The sequence below is a fragment of the Hippocampus comes genome, unplaced genomic scaffold (genome assembly GCF_001891065.2).
Source record: "Hippocampus comes isolate QL1 unplaced genomic scaffold, H_comes_QL1_v1.1 scaffold242, whole genome shotgun sequence".
Lineage (NCBI taxonomy): Eukaryota > Metazoa > Chordata > Actinopteri > Syngnathiformes > Syngnathidae > Hippocampus > Hippocampus comes.
The window spans coordinates 2,017,395-2,030,109 of record NW_017805385.1 but is presented as its reverse complement, the minus strand read 5'-3'; the positions used below and the strand labels follow the sequence as shown (position 1 = coordinate 2,030,109).

Below are 12,715 nucleotides of genomic sequence, written 5' to 3'. Positions count from 1 at the left end.
TGCAAGACCCTAGTTGATGAGATATCGTGAGATTCGACGTAACTTACCCGAGTCCTGATCCCGCGCGTCATTTCCGGGGTAAATTTTCACGTTCCCGCCATCATCGCATTGCGTTGCTGCGAGTCCTCACCTCTGTGTCAACAAGATTCCCTACAAGGAGCCGGCGGTGAATGCCGGCGAAACAAAGTTTGCTCTCTAAACAACGATATTTTGATCCCAATCGTTCCACAGCGAGCGTAGACCAACAGCAGGTGAGAACATTTCAAATGATGCAGTGTAAAACAGGTCGCTGTTTTCACCTCCCCGAAATGACAAGCAGGCAAATTAGCCTGTTAGCCACGTTAGCTTTACTAGCCGACCCGCTAATGTCGGCCTTACTCCATCCATCCATTCCGAGAGGACGACATTGACTCCGAAATGGACAACTCTGCCCGGTTCTCACGAGTTGAAATGCTTTCTGGTAATACGTGTCCAGCTTCTATTGCGGCGTTGGATTTCCTTACGATATGCGAGTGCTTCGTCTTCTTTTCGCTCAGTTTTCCTGCGGCGGTCACACCAGCAGTCACGCCAGTTTCCAAAAGCCCACACGTCGCGGGACACACAGTTTGACTTCTGTGGCAGTTTTGTAAACAGAGTTTTAATCGTTAGGAAACGTGTGACATGCTCGAACATGCAAAGTGTGTGTGTGTGTGTGTTTGTTTGTTTGTTTGTTTGTTAGCCACTGTGCTATCTAGTTTCTAACTTTGACTCCGTCAATTTGTATGGGAGAGCTTAATTTTGCAAGAGTTGAGCGAGTGTCCTGAACAGCTGCTTTTGGTCTTGTGTTCTCCCCCACCATAGGATTAGATTGATCCAAAACCTCCAAAGTGCACCGACGGGATAGTTAAGCCATGGCCACCGTTGTGCCCAAAGTGTCTAGTGGCGGCACTGTGAAGGTGCGCTACACTGGCAGTGATGTCAGCGTCTCGCGATGGAAGGAAGGAACTTTTGAGATACTGGAAAAGGACACCAAAGTCAACCTCTGCCTGAAATTCAACTCGGGCGGCGCGGGCAAAACCTTCCAGGTATGTGGAATTTCTCGACATCAATCACGATGTTTATTTTTGCTTTGTTTTTTAGTAAGTAAATAGTTGTGCGAACGAGATGAGTTGACTTTTAGTGTATGAGTAATTTTATAGATTTTTTTTTTTTTTTTTTTAACCACCCTTTTTTGGTTGCACTAATTTGTGTCCATTTGGGCCATGGTTGAGCTGGAACACATGTCAACTTGCCCCCCAAAAATAAAATCACCATAGCAGTCTTTGTAATTTATCTTAAAGTGATGAATATTTTAATTAGGCTCTATCACAGTTTTCCATCCGTCCAATTTCTATTGTGCTTACCTCCTCATTAGTGATGTGGGTGAGCTGAGCCTCTTCCACCTGGCTTTGGGTGAGAGGTTTGGCACACCCTGGATTGGTGGCAGACTGTCCACATGAAGCCAAATGGTGTGATTGTTTCTTAATTCAATCTTTATTTAGATAAGAAACTGTCGACTAAATTTAGACCATGTCACAAACAAGCAATCTGAAAATGCATTAAAATAATAGCTTATTACCAAACAGGAAATTTAATGCAATTAATCAAAATGTCATTTGTCTCCCCCTCCCAGCTGAATCAGAACGTGAAGAAAGTCTCCCTCGCTACGAACAAAATCACACTGATTTTGAAAGACAACCGGATTATCACCCTGGACCAGATGTCTTCTACTTTGGCCCGGAAGACTAACGACTATCTGGAGAAGCTGATGCAAGGAAAGACAAGTAATTGGTCCCCCTTTTTAAAAAAAAAAAAAAATATATATATATACATATATATATATATATATATATATATATATATATGTTCTGAACATCTTAAAAAGGCAATTATTGAAATGGAAGCAGGGACTAAGAATGACAAAGAATTCACCGGTGTCTTGTCAGATCTGCAAAGTGTATTTTGGCAAAGATTCTTCTTTCCTTGCTTAGGCATTTTAAAGTCATCCCATGGAAGTGTAAACTTCAGTCTGCCGACCCGTCGCTCATTGAAGAATGAAATCGGTTCCCCCGGGGAAAGACAGGTGAGCGCTAGCTTTAAAAGTACAATTTTGTGAGCATCTGTTGAACTTGCATCGTGACCCACAGGGCCAGAACCTTTTTGCGGCGGCAGGTGTCTCTGAGCACTAGGGCCACCGACCCTCTTGAAACAGAGAGCAGCTTCTCGGGTTTTGGTTTCTCTGTAGTGCCTCCATTTTGACAGATATCTCAGTAATAACACATTCGCTCAAGCCGTTGAAATCTCACTGTCAATATGAACTCTACTTTTAACTTTTAGAATGAGTCGTTTTGACCCACAATGTAAACCGGAGGGTTTAATCGAAATATTCATACTTTGAACATCTTGCAGACAGCAACAAGACGTCAGAGTGCCGAGGGACGGGAGGACTCAACACCGCGTAAACCACTGGGCAGCCCGAGCAGAGCCGCCTCCACGCCAACTCGAACCGGATTTTCTGAGAACCGGTACGATGGACGCCTACGTTGCTTTTGACGTTGGACCTCACTGCTTTTTGCTGTCTAGAAGAAGCATGCAAATATGCATTTGAATCACTTCCTAACCTTCTCTTTCCAGGAGTGAAAAGAGAAAGCGACTCCTCACCTCTGAAAATGACTTGACTGAGGACTACCCCAAGGAAAATGATTCCTCCAGGTAAAAGTCAGTCACGCTTGAACTGAGTTGCAATGCACTTTGGATACACAATATTCATTAACCTCTCCTGTTATGTCGCGGGTCCGAATGACCCATTGTTATTTGTGGAAAAATGTCTGCTTGGCCGGTGAATGACTGAATGCTTTCTAAAGAATAATTGATGTTGTTGATGGGGGAAAAAAACAGACCAATTGCAGAATGATTACAGCATGGAAAGAAATAGTTGGTGCCTTGTGATCAATTCATTGTGCTACTTGTGGTGTACATGCCATGGCCACCAGGTGGCTGTATCAGACATGAATATTCATGAGACGTCACAACCGCTCAGTAAGCTGCAGTTATAAGTCTGGCTACGCAGAACACTGCCACGTGTATCCCATGGTAGCCCATCTGTGGCGTTTCCAATGATGTGTTGAGAATCAAGACAGCAGGCTTAAAAAAGGAATAACACAAAGGGTGAATACGGTGTGTGCACCTGTCTCAGTTGGAAACTTTGAACCGACAAAACAAAAAAAAAAGTATTTTTATTGATTTATTTATTCATTTTTCTTCATAGCAACAACAAAGCCACTTTGGAGCCATCTAGGAAGTTTTTACTGAGCTGCAAAGATAAACTCAAGCAGGCAGAGGACAACCGCAGTTTAGGTAAAACCTCCAGCGGTGTCATCTTGAACTAATCGAGCCAACGTCGTGCGATATCTCTCTGTTGTTGCACAGCATATTTCAGCAGCTTTTTTTTTTTTTTTTTTTGTCATCTTCCTCTCACTCAGCTCCCCTGGGTTCAACGACCCCCCTCCAGCCAACTTCATTCTACAGCAGTCGATCTGTGACCAAGGATTACAGCCAGAGCCACTCCTTTTCGGAAAGGTCAGCTCTGCGTGTATGGTGCGAAAATTGTTTCCCCCAATAAGTTGACATTCCCCTTTCCGTTTGACAACAACATGAATATCTCGGTAACGATGTTTCCTTGGCAAATGACATGAAATAGTATTAAAACTTAAAACGGATATTTCAGTTGGTTTTCACAAAGCTTCTCGAATGATCAGAAAATGGGGTGTCGTTGGAAAATGTCAGCTCTTTAGTAAATAGACAGGAGGCAGGGCAAACAGAGATAATAAGAGAGCTCAAATATGACAAAGTGCCTGCCAGTTTCTCCTCCGGCCAGGTCACACACACAAACAGGAAGTTACCATCCGCACCATGCGACCGGTGCCCCCAAACTACAATTATCACAGCAAAGTAATGGCACATGATCAGAGAGCGAGGAACACGGTCATCTGTCTTACCCTTGCACACACAAAAAAAAAAGATTATGAGGTGACATATGTCTTAGAATTGCAAAGGAATGTGTTTTTCCGACAGAAATGCACTAGCTCTTGAACCGTGAAGCAATTTGATGAAAGTGTGTCACAGATTGCGGACTGTTAAATGGTGGGCGGGGAAAAAGGCAATCACAATGTCTCCTTGAAACCTTGAATACAGTAACAGTGATGACATTTCCCACTTCTTAGGCCATCGAGTACGTCGGTGACGCCCACTGCTAAGCGCAGCCTCTTGCTGCCCAATCACTCCACTCCTTCCAAGAAAGTACGGCCGTCCGTGGATTACGGCGGCTGGAACAAGCAGCGGCCCACCACCGCGACCCAGTCGCAGCCTCCCTTGCAAGGGTAAGCGTCGAGTTTCTTGCCCGTCGGAGGGCCACCCTCACCCGTGTGTATCTTCTGACGGCGCCGTCCGGTGTGCAAAATGCTTGGCAGGTTTTCAAATTTGGGCAACACTTGCTACATGAACGCCATTCTGCAGTCGCTCTTCAGCCTCCCGTCCTTCTCCAATGACATGCTGAGGCAGAGCATCCCTTGGAAGAGGGTTCCCATCAATGCGCTGCTCAGGTAGTCAATTGTTGTATTTTGCCAGAAGTCTCAGGAATAAGATTGCATTTTTATGAGAAAAAAAGTTGATTTTGCAGAATCAAGGTGCAATATTGCAAAAAATATTGGTATATTTGATTGACTCTTCATCATACCAGATATGAGAATGACAATGTATTTTTATGATTAAAAAGTTTTAATATCATGACTATTCTCTAAAATACACAATATAGTTAATTACAAGTGGGTGGATTACAAATTTTACTTTGTAATGTCATTTTTTTCTTTCAAAAAATTGCAGCTTTTTCCTCAAATAGACAACAGTATTCCCACAATCGCATAGTTTTTATCGAGAAAATATTGCGCTTAATATTGCGCTTATTATTTAAAAACAAAAAACACTTAATAGTTATTACAACTTCTATCTCAATTTATTTAAGTTTTTTTTTTTTTTTTATAACATTGTTTGGTTATTTTTTCGTTTTAATCTTTCCCCCAAATACACACCGTCCTCTCAATTAAACTTTAATCTTGGAATATTAGGACTTTCATGCCAACTGTCACAACTTTTGATTAGATTCAGAATGCAGGGCTTGAAATGCGTCCGATTATCTTCAACTACTATAGTTGTGATTTACCCGTATTGGTACGTCCAGGCGTTTTGCTCATCTTCTGGCCAAGAAGGACGTGGGCTGCCCGGAAACGCAAAAGGACCTGCTGAGAAAAGTGAAAAGTGCCATCTCGTCGACTGCCGAGCGTTTCTCTGGAAATGTGCAGAATGTAAGATGGAGACACGGTGAAATAAATCATTTTCACGCGTCCGTTTTTTTTTTTTTTTTTAACAAAGGTGTGTCGTGTCATTTCCGTCACTAGGACGCGCACGAGTTCCTCAGCCAGTGTCTGGACCAGCTGAAAGATGACGTGGAGAAAATGAACAAAAGCTGGACAAGTGATTCATCTGTGTCATCGTCCTCATCAGCGGCAATGTGCGAGAGTAGCCACGATGCGACGGAGCGCTCGCCAACGGCCAAGACGGACCCTGGCGAAGAAGCCGACCCCTCTCGCGTGTACACCTGCCCCGTGGCTGTTAACATGGAGTTTGAGGTGCAGCACACCATCACCTGCAAATGGTGAGGCCCTGTGGCTGCCCCTCTGCTTGTGGATGAAAAAGGGAGAATCCTCGTGTAAAAAGTCCTCCTTTTTTTTTTTCCAGTTGTGGCGAAGTGGTGACCAAGCGTGAACAGTTTAACGACCTGTCCATCGACCTACCTCGGAGAAAGAAGACCCTCCCACTTCGATCAATTCAAGATTCCCTGGACCTATTTTTCAGGGTGCGTCAACTTTGGCATGTTAAAAAAAAAATTGCAACATATTCCGCTATCCCAATCTGATGGCGTGAGCTGTTCCACCCCCCCATATTATTTTGTAAACACTCCCTCCTGTTCTTGGTGCAAGCAGTGAGTGGTAAATGCTATACATTAGCCTGTCTATGACATTTGCCGTTATGTGTTAGCATAAAGCTAACACGCGAAAGTGATGATTTGGTGGTTTAAATCCAAAACTTGCAATTCTTGAGATTCAACTCCTCCCGAGCCGTTTTAAATCCTACTTTTGAAACCCGAGTGTTGTAAAACAATGTTTTCCTCCTGCAGTTGGAGGAAATTGAATACTCGTGTGAGAAATGCAATGGAAAAGCAGCCACAGTTACACACAAGTTCAGCAAATTACCCAGGTAAACACACATGTCAAACCTGGAGTCGTGTATGCAATAATTAATATAAAACACCGTTAATAAATCTTTTCTTTTTTGCCTGCAGAGTGCTCATCCTCCACCTGAAAAGGTACAGTTTTAACGCCCAGCTGTCTTTGAACAGCAAGCTGGGCCAACAGGTGGTGATACCCCGCTACCTGACCCTACTGTCACATTGTACGGACTCCACACGGCCCCCCATCACTCTTGGCTGGAGTTCCCAAGCGTAAGATCTCGAGAGTCTTTTTTTTTTTTTTTCCCCCTCCCAATTTTTGTGAAAAATAATGTCTCTTTAACCCCCCCACCCCTGACCCCCTTCTCTGTTTTTAAAGGTCGAGAGCACACAAAACCTCGCAGTCACTCAATGCGTCAACGGCACCTCTCCGGTAAATTATGATTGTTCATCAACTCTCTCCCTCTCTCTCTCTCTCTCTCTGTCTCCTCCCATGTGAAATTCAAATTAGAACCCGATGGTTGTGCGTTATAGCAAGGTCGGAGGGAAGTTGGTCAGTTCCAACAACACATCTGCGCTAGTGGATTCAGACAGTGAAGAAGAGTTGATCAGAAAGGCGAGCACCAGCTGCAAACGACGAATCAGCAGCGGCTTGCCGGAAGATGATGAACGACCGGAGCAGGTGAAGTTTTCCGGCAGGGGGAATTTTTTTTTCTCCTTTTTTTTTTTCTTCTTCCCCCTAATGTAGTTGTCATTCTTAGCGGGGAGTTTCCATGGATCCGGCAGACTTCAGCGGGATTAATGACGACGAAATGTTAGAGGCCGTGTTGGAGTTCAGTCGCCAGGAGGCCGGTCTGACCACTGCGTCGGCCCTGGACGACGAGCCGACGAGCAGTCCGGACACGGGCTTCGGGGACACGGATGCTCAGGAATTGGCCTATCACACAGAGCTGATGGATACAGACACTAAACAGCCCGCAGGTATGTGGGTGTAAAAGAACAATATGTTGGGTCCAGAGTTGGTGTGTGACGGGGTTGTCGCCCATGTGACCATTATTATTTATTTGCTGGAGTTTTATCTGGACTGCGGTCAATTTGCATATCACTTGCCTGTATTTAGACGTGTTGGATTCCTTGGACTTGACCATGGACGAGAACAAGGAGAACCAAACCCCGGAGTGCTCGCAGGGCCAACAGGGGGAAATTGATTGGGTCCAACAGTACAATTTGGATCAGGAGAGGGAGGATCAGGAGTTGCAGCAAGCGCTGGCTCAAAGCCTCAAGGAGCACGTAGGTCTTCTCAAATGTGTCCTTTTCAACTTGAATGACTGTTTCTACGGTCTGTGCGAGTAGGCTGCTAATTTGTTGTCTTGTGCCCTCCGCATTTGCTTCCAGGAAGCCCAAGAGATGAGGGAGGCGGATGATCTGAAGAGGGCCACGGAGCTCAGCTTGCAAGGTGGGAACTGTCCATTCATTTCATGGGGTGTGCACGAACACCTCTCACTTTTTCCGGCCAACCTGTTTGAAACAAATGAGACGTGACTTTGTGCCCAGTTGCACTTTAATATCTTTGGTTGACAGCTTGGCTAAATATTCAGATTCAGAAAATGATCCTCGTGGGGCAATGAATGGGACGGAATCCATCAGTTATTGACACGATAATCCAATTATTTGTAGACAAGCCCAACTCCCGTTCCTATCATGTCCCCTTTAAAGCCGTAAATGTGACAGCGTCATGAGACTAATAAGAGTGTCGTCCCTCTGACAGAGTTCAACAATTCTTTGCCTGAGCTCATGTGCTCGGATGACGATTCCGGCAACGAAGATGTGCTCGACATGGAATACACGGAAGCTGAAGCCGAGAACCTCAAGAGGAATGCCGAGGTAGCTCGCATCCACTGATGCCCGCCTTCTCTACTACACGAGGAAGATTATTTCTGAAGACCCCGTCACCTCTCTTCCACAGTGCGGCGACTTGGCCAACTCCTTTCGGCTCATCAGTGTCGTCAGCCACATCGGGAGCAGCTCCTCCTCTGGTGAGAGCCTCGCTGGGTTTGACCTTGCCCAAATATTCTTTTGGAACGTCTGCTCCCATTTGGCCCAAACTTGAGAATGCCAATTTAATGGACGGCAAGTTATTCCCCCACAGAAAAATGTGTCCACCTGACTTGGAGCACATTTTTCCTCCCAAATTTGAAGCAAAAAAGCAGTAAGATGACCGCGACGGTCTTAATGGTCTTGTGAACTCATATCAACTAACCATTTAAAATCAGTGATTCGTGTGTGTGACCTTTCATGGATAGCAGCAAAAAAAAAAAAAAAGTACCGCGACTGTGTCGGTGGCGGACTGCAAGAGGAGCCTTAACGGACGTAGTTGGGTCTCCTCAGGCCATTACATCAGCGACGTGTACGACATGAAGAAGCAGTCGTGGCTGACGTACAACGACCTGGATGTGTCGCGCACGCAGGAGGCGGCCGTCCAACGAGAGCGCGACCGCAGCGGATACATCTTCTTCTACATGCACAAGTGAGTTGGCTTGTTTGGACAGCGCCAAATGTCGTGTTGCTTCCGAGCGGTTTTGATCATGTTCAGGAACAAGTTTATTTGCTGACAACTACGTTTACACACACGCATTTTCATTCAGGTAACCACAAGCATAGTACATATGTGTTTCCATTTTTTTCACAGACTACCAGAATACAGACATGAGTTCCAATTTGTTTTATTCAAGAGTGAATAGAAAAGGTGTGGTTCTTTTATCCTCTTCCAAAAGCACTTGCCTTGTCTGATCAGTCACATGGTCGAGTTGTCACGCAAGAGGATATCGACTTCATCGCTGTGGGTGAGATGGCAGTTCAAACCCGTTTCTGCTGTCTCAATCAGCGATGAGACAATGTTCTGCTGGGGAAAAAATAAAATATACCCCTTTCATATGTGCATACGTGCATTTACTTTGTCATCCTGTCACGGTTAAACTCATGTTAGGCCACTTTTTCAATACGTTTTCTTTTCCGTCCATAGTGGTACCTTGACCGCAAGTTGAAATCACTTTATGTGCTATTCATTCATTCCAGGTCCCCAAAACAATTTGGTTCAATCATTTCAATAAATAAAAATGATTTCAATTTGTATTTGACTTTGTCCTGTTGGATAATGAAAGTATCGACTTAACTTATAAGTCGGGGTAGCACCGGACTTCAAAATATGGACACCTAAAAGCCGATGTAGCATCGATTTATATCCTTGTCGGTCCAGTGAGTTAAATGTTACCGTCGAGATGAGCAGCAGGAGAATGTCCAGATTGTTAGATGAAAGCCTCGTATGTTCCTCTGTATGTTGTCAGGGATGTGTTTGAGCAGCTGTCCGAAATGGAGAAGGCCCCCGGCAGTGTCTCAGACTTTGGAAGAAATGTCCTGCAGCCCCTCTGAGCTCCACCAAATCTTCGGCCACAAAACAGCCAGAACGTAACTAGACTGGTGTCTTATTTACTACTGATTGCTCTTCTCAATTCTCCGCTTTCAATTTTGACACTTGTTGCTCACAAAACACAACAGAAACACGACTGTCTACTTGATGAGTGCAGTTACATTGCCTTGGTGTTTTGGGGTCTGCAGTTCTTTGCTACGGTTCCATCAAGGAACTGTTATGTTGTTTTCACCAAAACACTTGATAAATTCTCTATTTTTCTTCCGCAACCCTCCGTTTGTTTTATAAAGTAAATACAAAAATGACTATGTTGGATGATAAGCTATTATTTAGAGTGTTAGAAGGTTGCTGTATTTAGCGGGTACAGTTGGTGCAATATCCTTTTCAGCACAATTCAAGCTTTGTGTGCATTTTTCAGTGTCTCTCCCCAAGTTGCTGTTTGTGCTATATTCCTGTTAAGTCCCCCCACCCCCATGAAAAAAAGCCCGCCTATGTCTTGCGTTTCGATCATGTGCCTCCCGAGAAGTCTTTTATAGATGTTATGTTTGAGCTTTACTTTTTTTTTTTTTTTTTTCGCCCACCCAATATTTTTGTCAAAATTTTCACTTTTTATAGTCGGGAGTTTTTCTATTTATTGCACCGGTCATTTGTCCAAATTGACCGGTGAAGATGCAGAACACCAGGGAAGTGAAATCTGTTATGATGAGCTCAAACCTTCTCGTCGGTCCCATTTAGTCTTTTTGCAGAGAGATTAGCTCACGTTTCCAACCACGACACCCTCCTGAAATCGACCGTGTTCAGTTTCCTGTTCAACCTGACAAAATTCTTACAGCCGACTTTGGTAATAAAATATTACAACGAACGTCGAATTGGTTTTCAAGTGTTTAATGAATGGACTGGTCACAAGTGGGTGTCACCTCTCCTGGTGGCATGGCTTCATCATGGGCAGTAAATGTTGCCCCGTCAGTCTGTTGTACTCGCGAAGAATGTAGCTTTCCTTCTGCAGCATCTATCGGAGCACAGCAACATAAAATGTCACATCAAAACTGCTAATTCAATACAAAACGTCTCCCTTTGCCGATGACAAACATGTTCCTGGGTCAATTTGACCCGCAACGTAACTGGAGGGTTAAAACCCGTCCGTCCATGCAATCGTGGGCACACATACCTCACTCCATTCCTCCTCTGTTTCGTGTCTGTAGCCAAGCAGGTGGCAAATACCATGGGCCGTCACCACCTGCAAACGCATGGAGTGGTCGTCAACAAACCCATTGTCACGGTGAGGCTCGGTCATTTCGGTGCACCCACTCACAGTGAGCGCTTCGTGCAGATCCGTGGACTCCTCCTGACACTGTCTCATGACGAACTCCACGCCCAGGAAAATGTCGCCGAGGTTCAGCTCGTCTCTGTGGAGGGGACACGGCATCTTACCGGGTCTCAGGCCCTGGAAACCAAGCCGATAAGATTCAGTTAGCATTGCGCGAGGAGACTTTCACAAAGAAAGATACATGTTTGACACGTGGGTCAAACTAACCCTTCATGAAAAGTATTAAGTGGCAAAGTGTAAACAAGTCTGAATACCGATTGAAACGGTGAGGCGTGACTTAACCAGATAAACAATTACAAGTTTTTTGGGGGGTTTGTTTTTTCACCTTTTGGTATTTGGGTCAAAATGAGCATGGAACATGAGTCAAGATCTTGAGAAACACAACGGGAGATTTATTGATGGAGTTAATTAGATACATTTGGGAATGTTTCTTGTTGAGACGTTTGGGTGACGGGTCAAACTGACTCCAGAACTTGACTGCTATTCCAGAGAAATGGGAATCGAGGTGCCATTAACAAACCATGGTTTTGCGGACTTAAAATATGTATTGGAAGGGCGAGTGATGGACCTTTATCTCATTTTAATTTGGCGTAATGTGTCAAATTGAGCCCCAAAAGTTAACCGCTTATAATTTACAATCTATCCTGGTGGGATCGAGGGTGCAATAGCAAAACACAACATAGCCACCCATAAACGTTACTGCGGCAATACTACGTTTGTGTTGGGTTTACCTCATGGAATGGAAACGAGAGGACATCTGTGGGTTCATCTTTTTTCCTGTAAATGTTGTTGATGTGCTGAATCCTGCGGTTGTCCACACAAACGACGCCCAAGTCGAACTTGTGGATACCCAAGATGTGCCTGAGCGTGTTCACGTCCTTACGGAGCCGGGCGCGGCGAAGAGGCACCACCTTCTGAAGATTCCTTACTACTACACCCATTTCTAAATAGCTGATATGTTAATATCGATTTGTAAGAGATGATTGCCAGTCACACTGAAAACACAGCAGCGGCCATGTCTGAAATCAAGGTGACACGCGCCAGTAGTGTAGCGTACGAAGTAGCGAAGCCGGTTCAGTGTTCCGGACCATTTCTGGATGAATGTTAAGATAGATCCGATCAAAACTGCGTTCAAATAGTTGCATTTAGTTGTCGTTTTAACACAGTTTCGGTAAATGAAAGGCTCCGCAATGGCAGATTGCACCGTGTTCAACGGCTGTGTTGCTTTCAACGAAACTGAAATCGGCTGACAACAGTTCTACCAAAAAAAACGATAAGGGCTGTCGTCAGTCAAACTGTCATCTCCAACAAAGCAAGTAATCTTAATCGAGATCGCCAGGCACGTTTGGCTGGAACGTTTTGATGAAAAACGGCGTCGTATCCAAGCGGCTCATATCCACGAATCGCTAGCAGTCGCGAACGCAACGTCATTGAATCGTCATATCCCAAACCGGATATACCGTTGTTTGTAACAGTTCTTTTTTTCAAAACAGTCAGAAATTATAATTTAATTGGCTCTATTTCAGAGCGTAATAAAGGTACTTGTATTGATTGTTGGACAATCCGCTGTTTAATATGACTACTGTCAGGAAGAAAAAAATAAAAACGGCCATACTTTTGCCCCAAGGCTGAATTCTTAATTTTGTATCTGCGTATGCGT

At 44.5% G+C, this 12,715-nt stretch overlaps 2 protein-coding genes across 5 annotated transcripts; one reads left to right on the top strand and one right to left on the bottom strand.

The window, feature by feature from the left end:
* The first annotated feature begins 107 nt into the window (after positions 1-107).
* usp37 (ubiquitin specific peptidase 37) lies at positions 108-10,202 on the top strand. Its single transcript, XM_019872775.1, has 24 exons — positions 108-251; positions 841-1,064; positions 1,652-1,802; positions 2,010-2,101; positions 2,428-2,543; positions 2,653-2,730; positions 3,287-3,375; positions 3,501-3,597; positions 4,242-4,397; positions 4,488-4,619; positions 5,255-5,378; positions 5,472-5,728; positions 5,812-5,929; positions 6,251-6,330; positions 6,416-6,574; positions 6,681-6,734; positions 6,836-6,983; positions 7,063-7,282; positions 7,422-7,591; positions 7,697-7,757; positions 8,070-8,185; positions 8,268-8,337; positions 8,690-8,828; positions 9,646-10,202. The coding sequence occupies exons 2-24, from the start codon at positions 891-893 to the stop codon at positions 9,728-9,730; spliced, it is 2,886 nt and encodes a 961-aa protein (XP_019728334.1). The 5' UTR covers positions 108-251; positions 841-890; the 3' UTR covers positions 9,731-10,202.
* On the bottom strand, positions 8,885-12,522 carry ybey (ybeY metalloendoribonuclease). 4 transcript variants are annotated; one of them, XM_019872787.1, is made up of 5 exons: positions 11,787-12,522; positions 11,041-11,172; positions 10,897-10,965; positions 10,646-10,737; positions 8,885-9,203 (listed from the first exon to the last, which is right to left on the bottom strand). In XM_019872787.1, exons 1-5 carry the CDS (start codon positions 11,994-11,996, stop codon positions 9,182-9,184), a joined length of 525 nt encoding a protein of 174 aa, XP_019728346.1. In that variant the 5' UTR covers positions 11,997-12,522; the 3' UTR covers positions 8,885-9,181. The 4 variants fall into 4 exon arrangements, with proteins under 4 accessions (XP_019728346.1, XP_019728347.1, XP_019728349.1 ...); XM_019872788.1 differs by having other exon boundaries at positions 8,885-9,200; XM_019872790.1 differs by having other exon boundaries at positions 10,626-10,737; positions 11,787-12,521.
* Between the last annotated feature and the right edge of the window lie 193 nt (positions 12,523-12,715).

Coding starts and splice junctions, on each gene's coding strand:
- usp37 (XM_019872775.1), top strand. CDS start 891: ATGGCCACCGTTGTGCCCAAAGTGTCTAGTGGCGGCACTGTGAAGGTG. Junction 5,729..5,811: donor CACACCATCACCTGCAAATG/GTGAGGCCCTGT, acceptor TTTTTTTTCCAG/TTGTGGCGAAGTGGTGACCA. Junction 7,592..7,696: donor CTCAAAGCCTCAAGGAGCAC/GTAGGTCTTCTC, acceptor ATTTGCTTCCAG/GAAGCCCAAGAGATGAGGGA.
- ybey (XM_019872787.1), bottom strand. CDS start 11,996: ATGGGTGTAGTAGTAAGGAATCTTCAGAAGGTGGTGCCTCTTCGCCGC. Junction 10,966..11,040: donor ATCTGCACGAAGCGCTCACT/GTGAGTGGGTGC, acceptor ATGCGTTTGCAG/GTGGTGACGGCCCATGGTAT. Junction 9,204..10,645: donor AAGCCATGCCACCAGGAGAG/GTGACACCCACT, acceptor TTTTTTCCCCAG/CAGAACATTGTCTCATCGCT.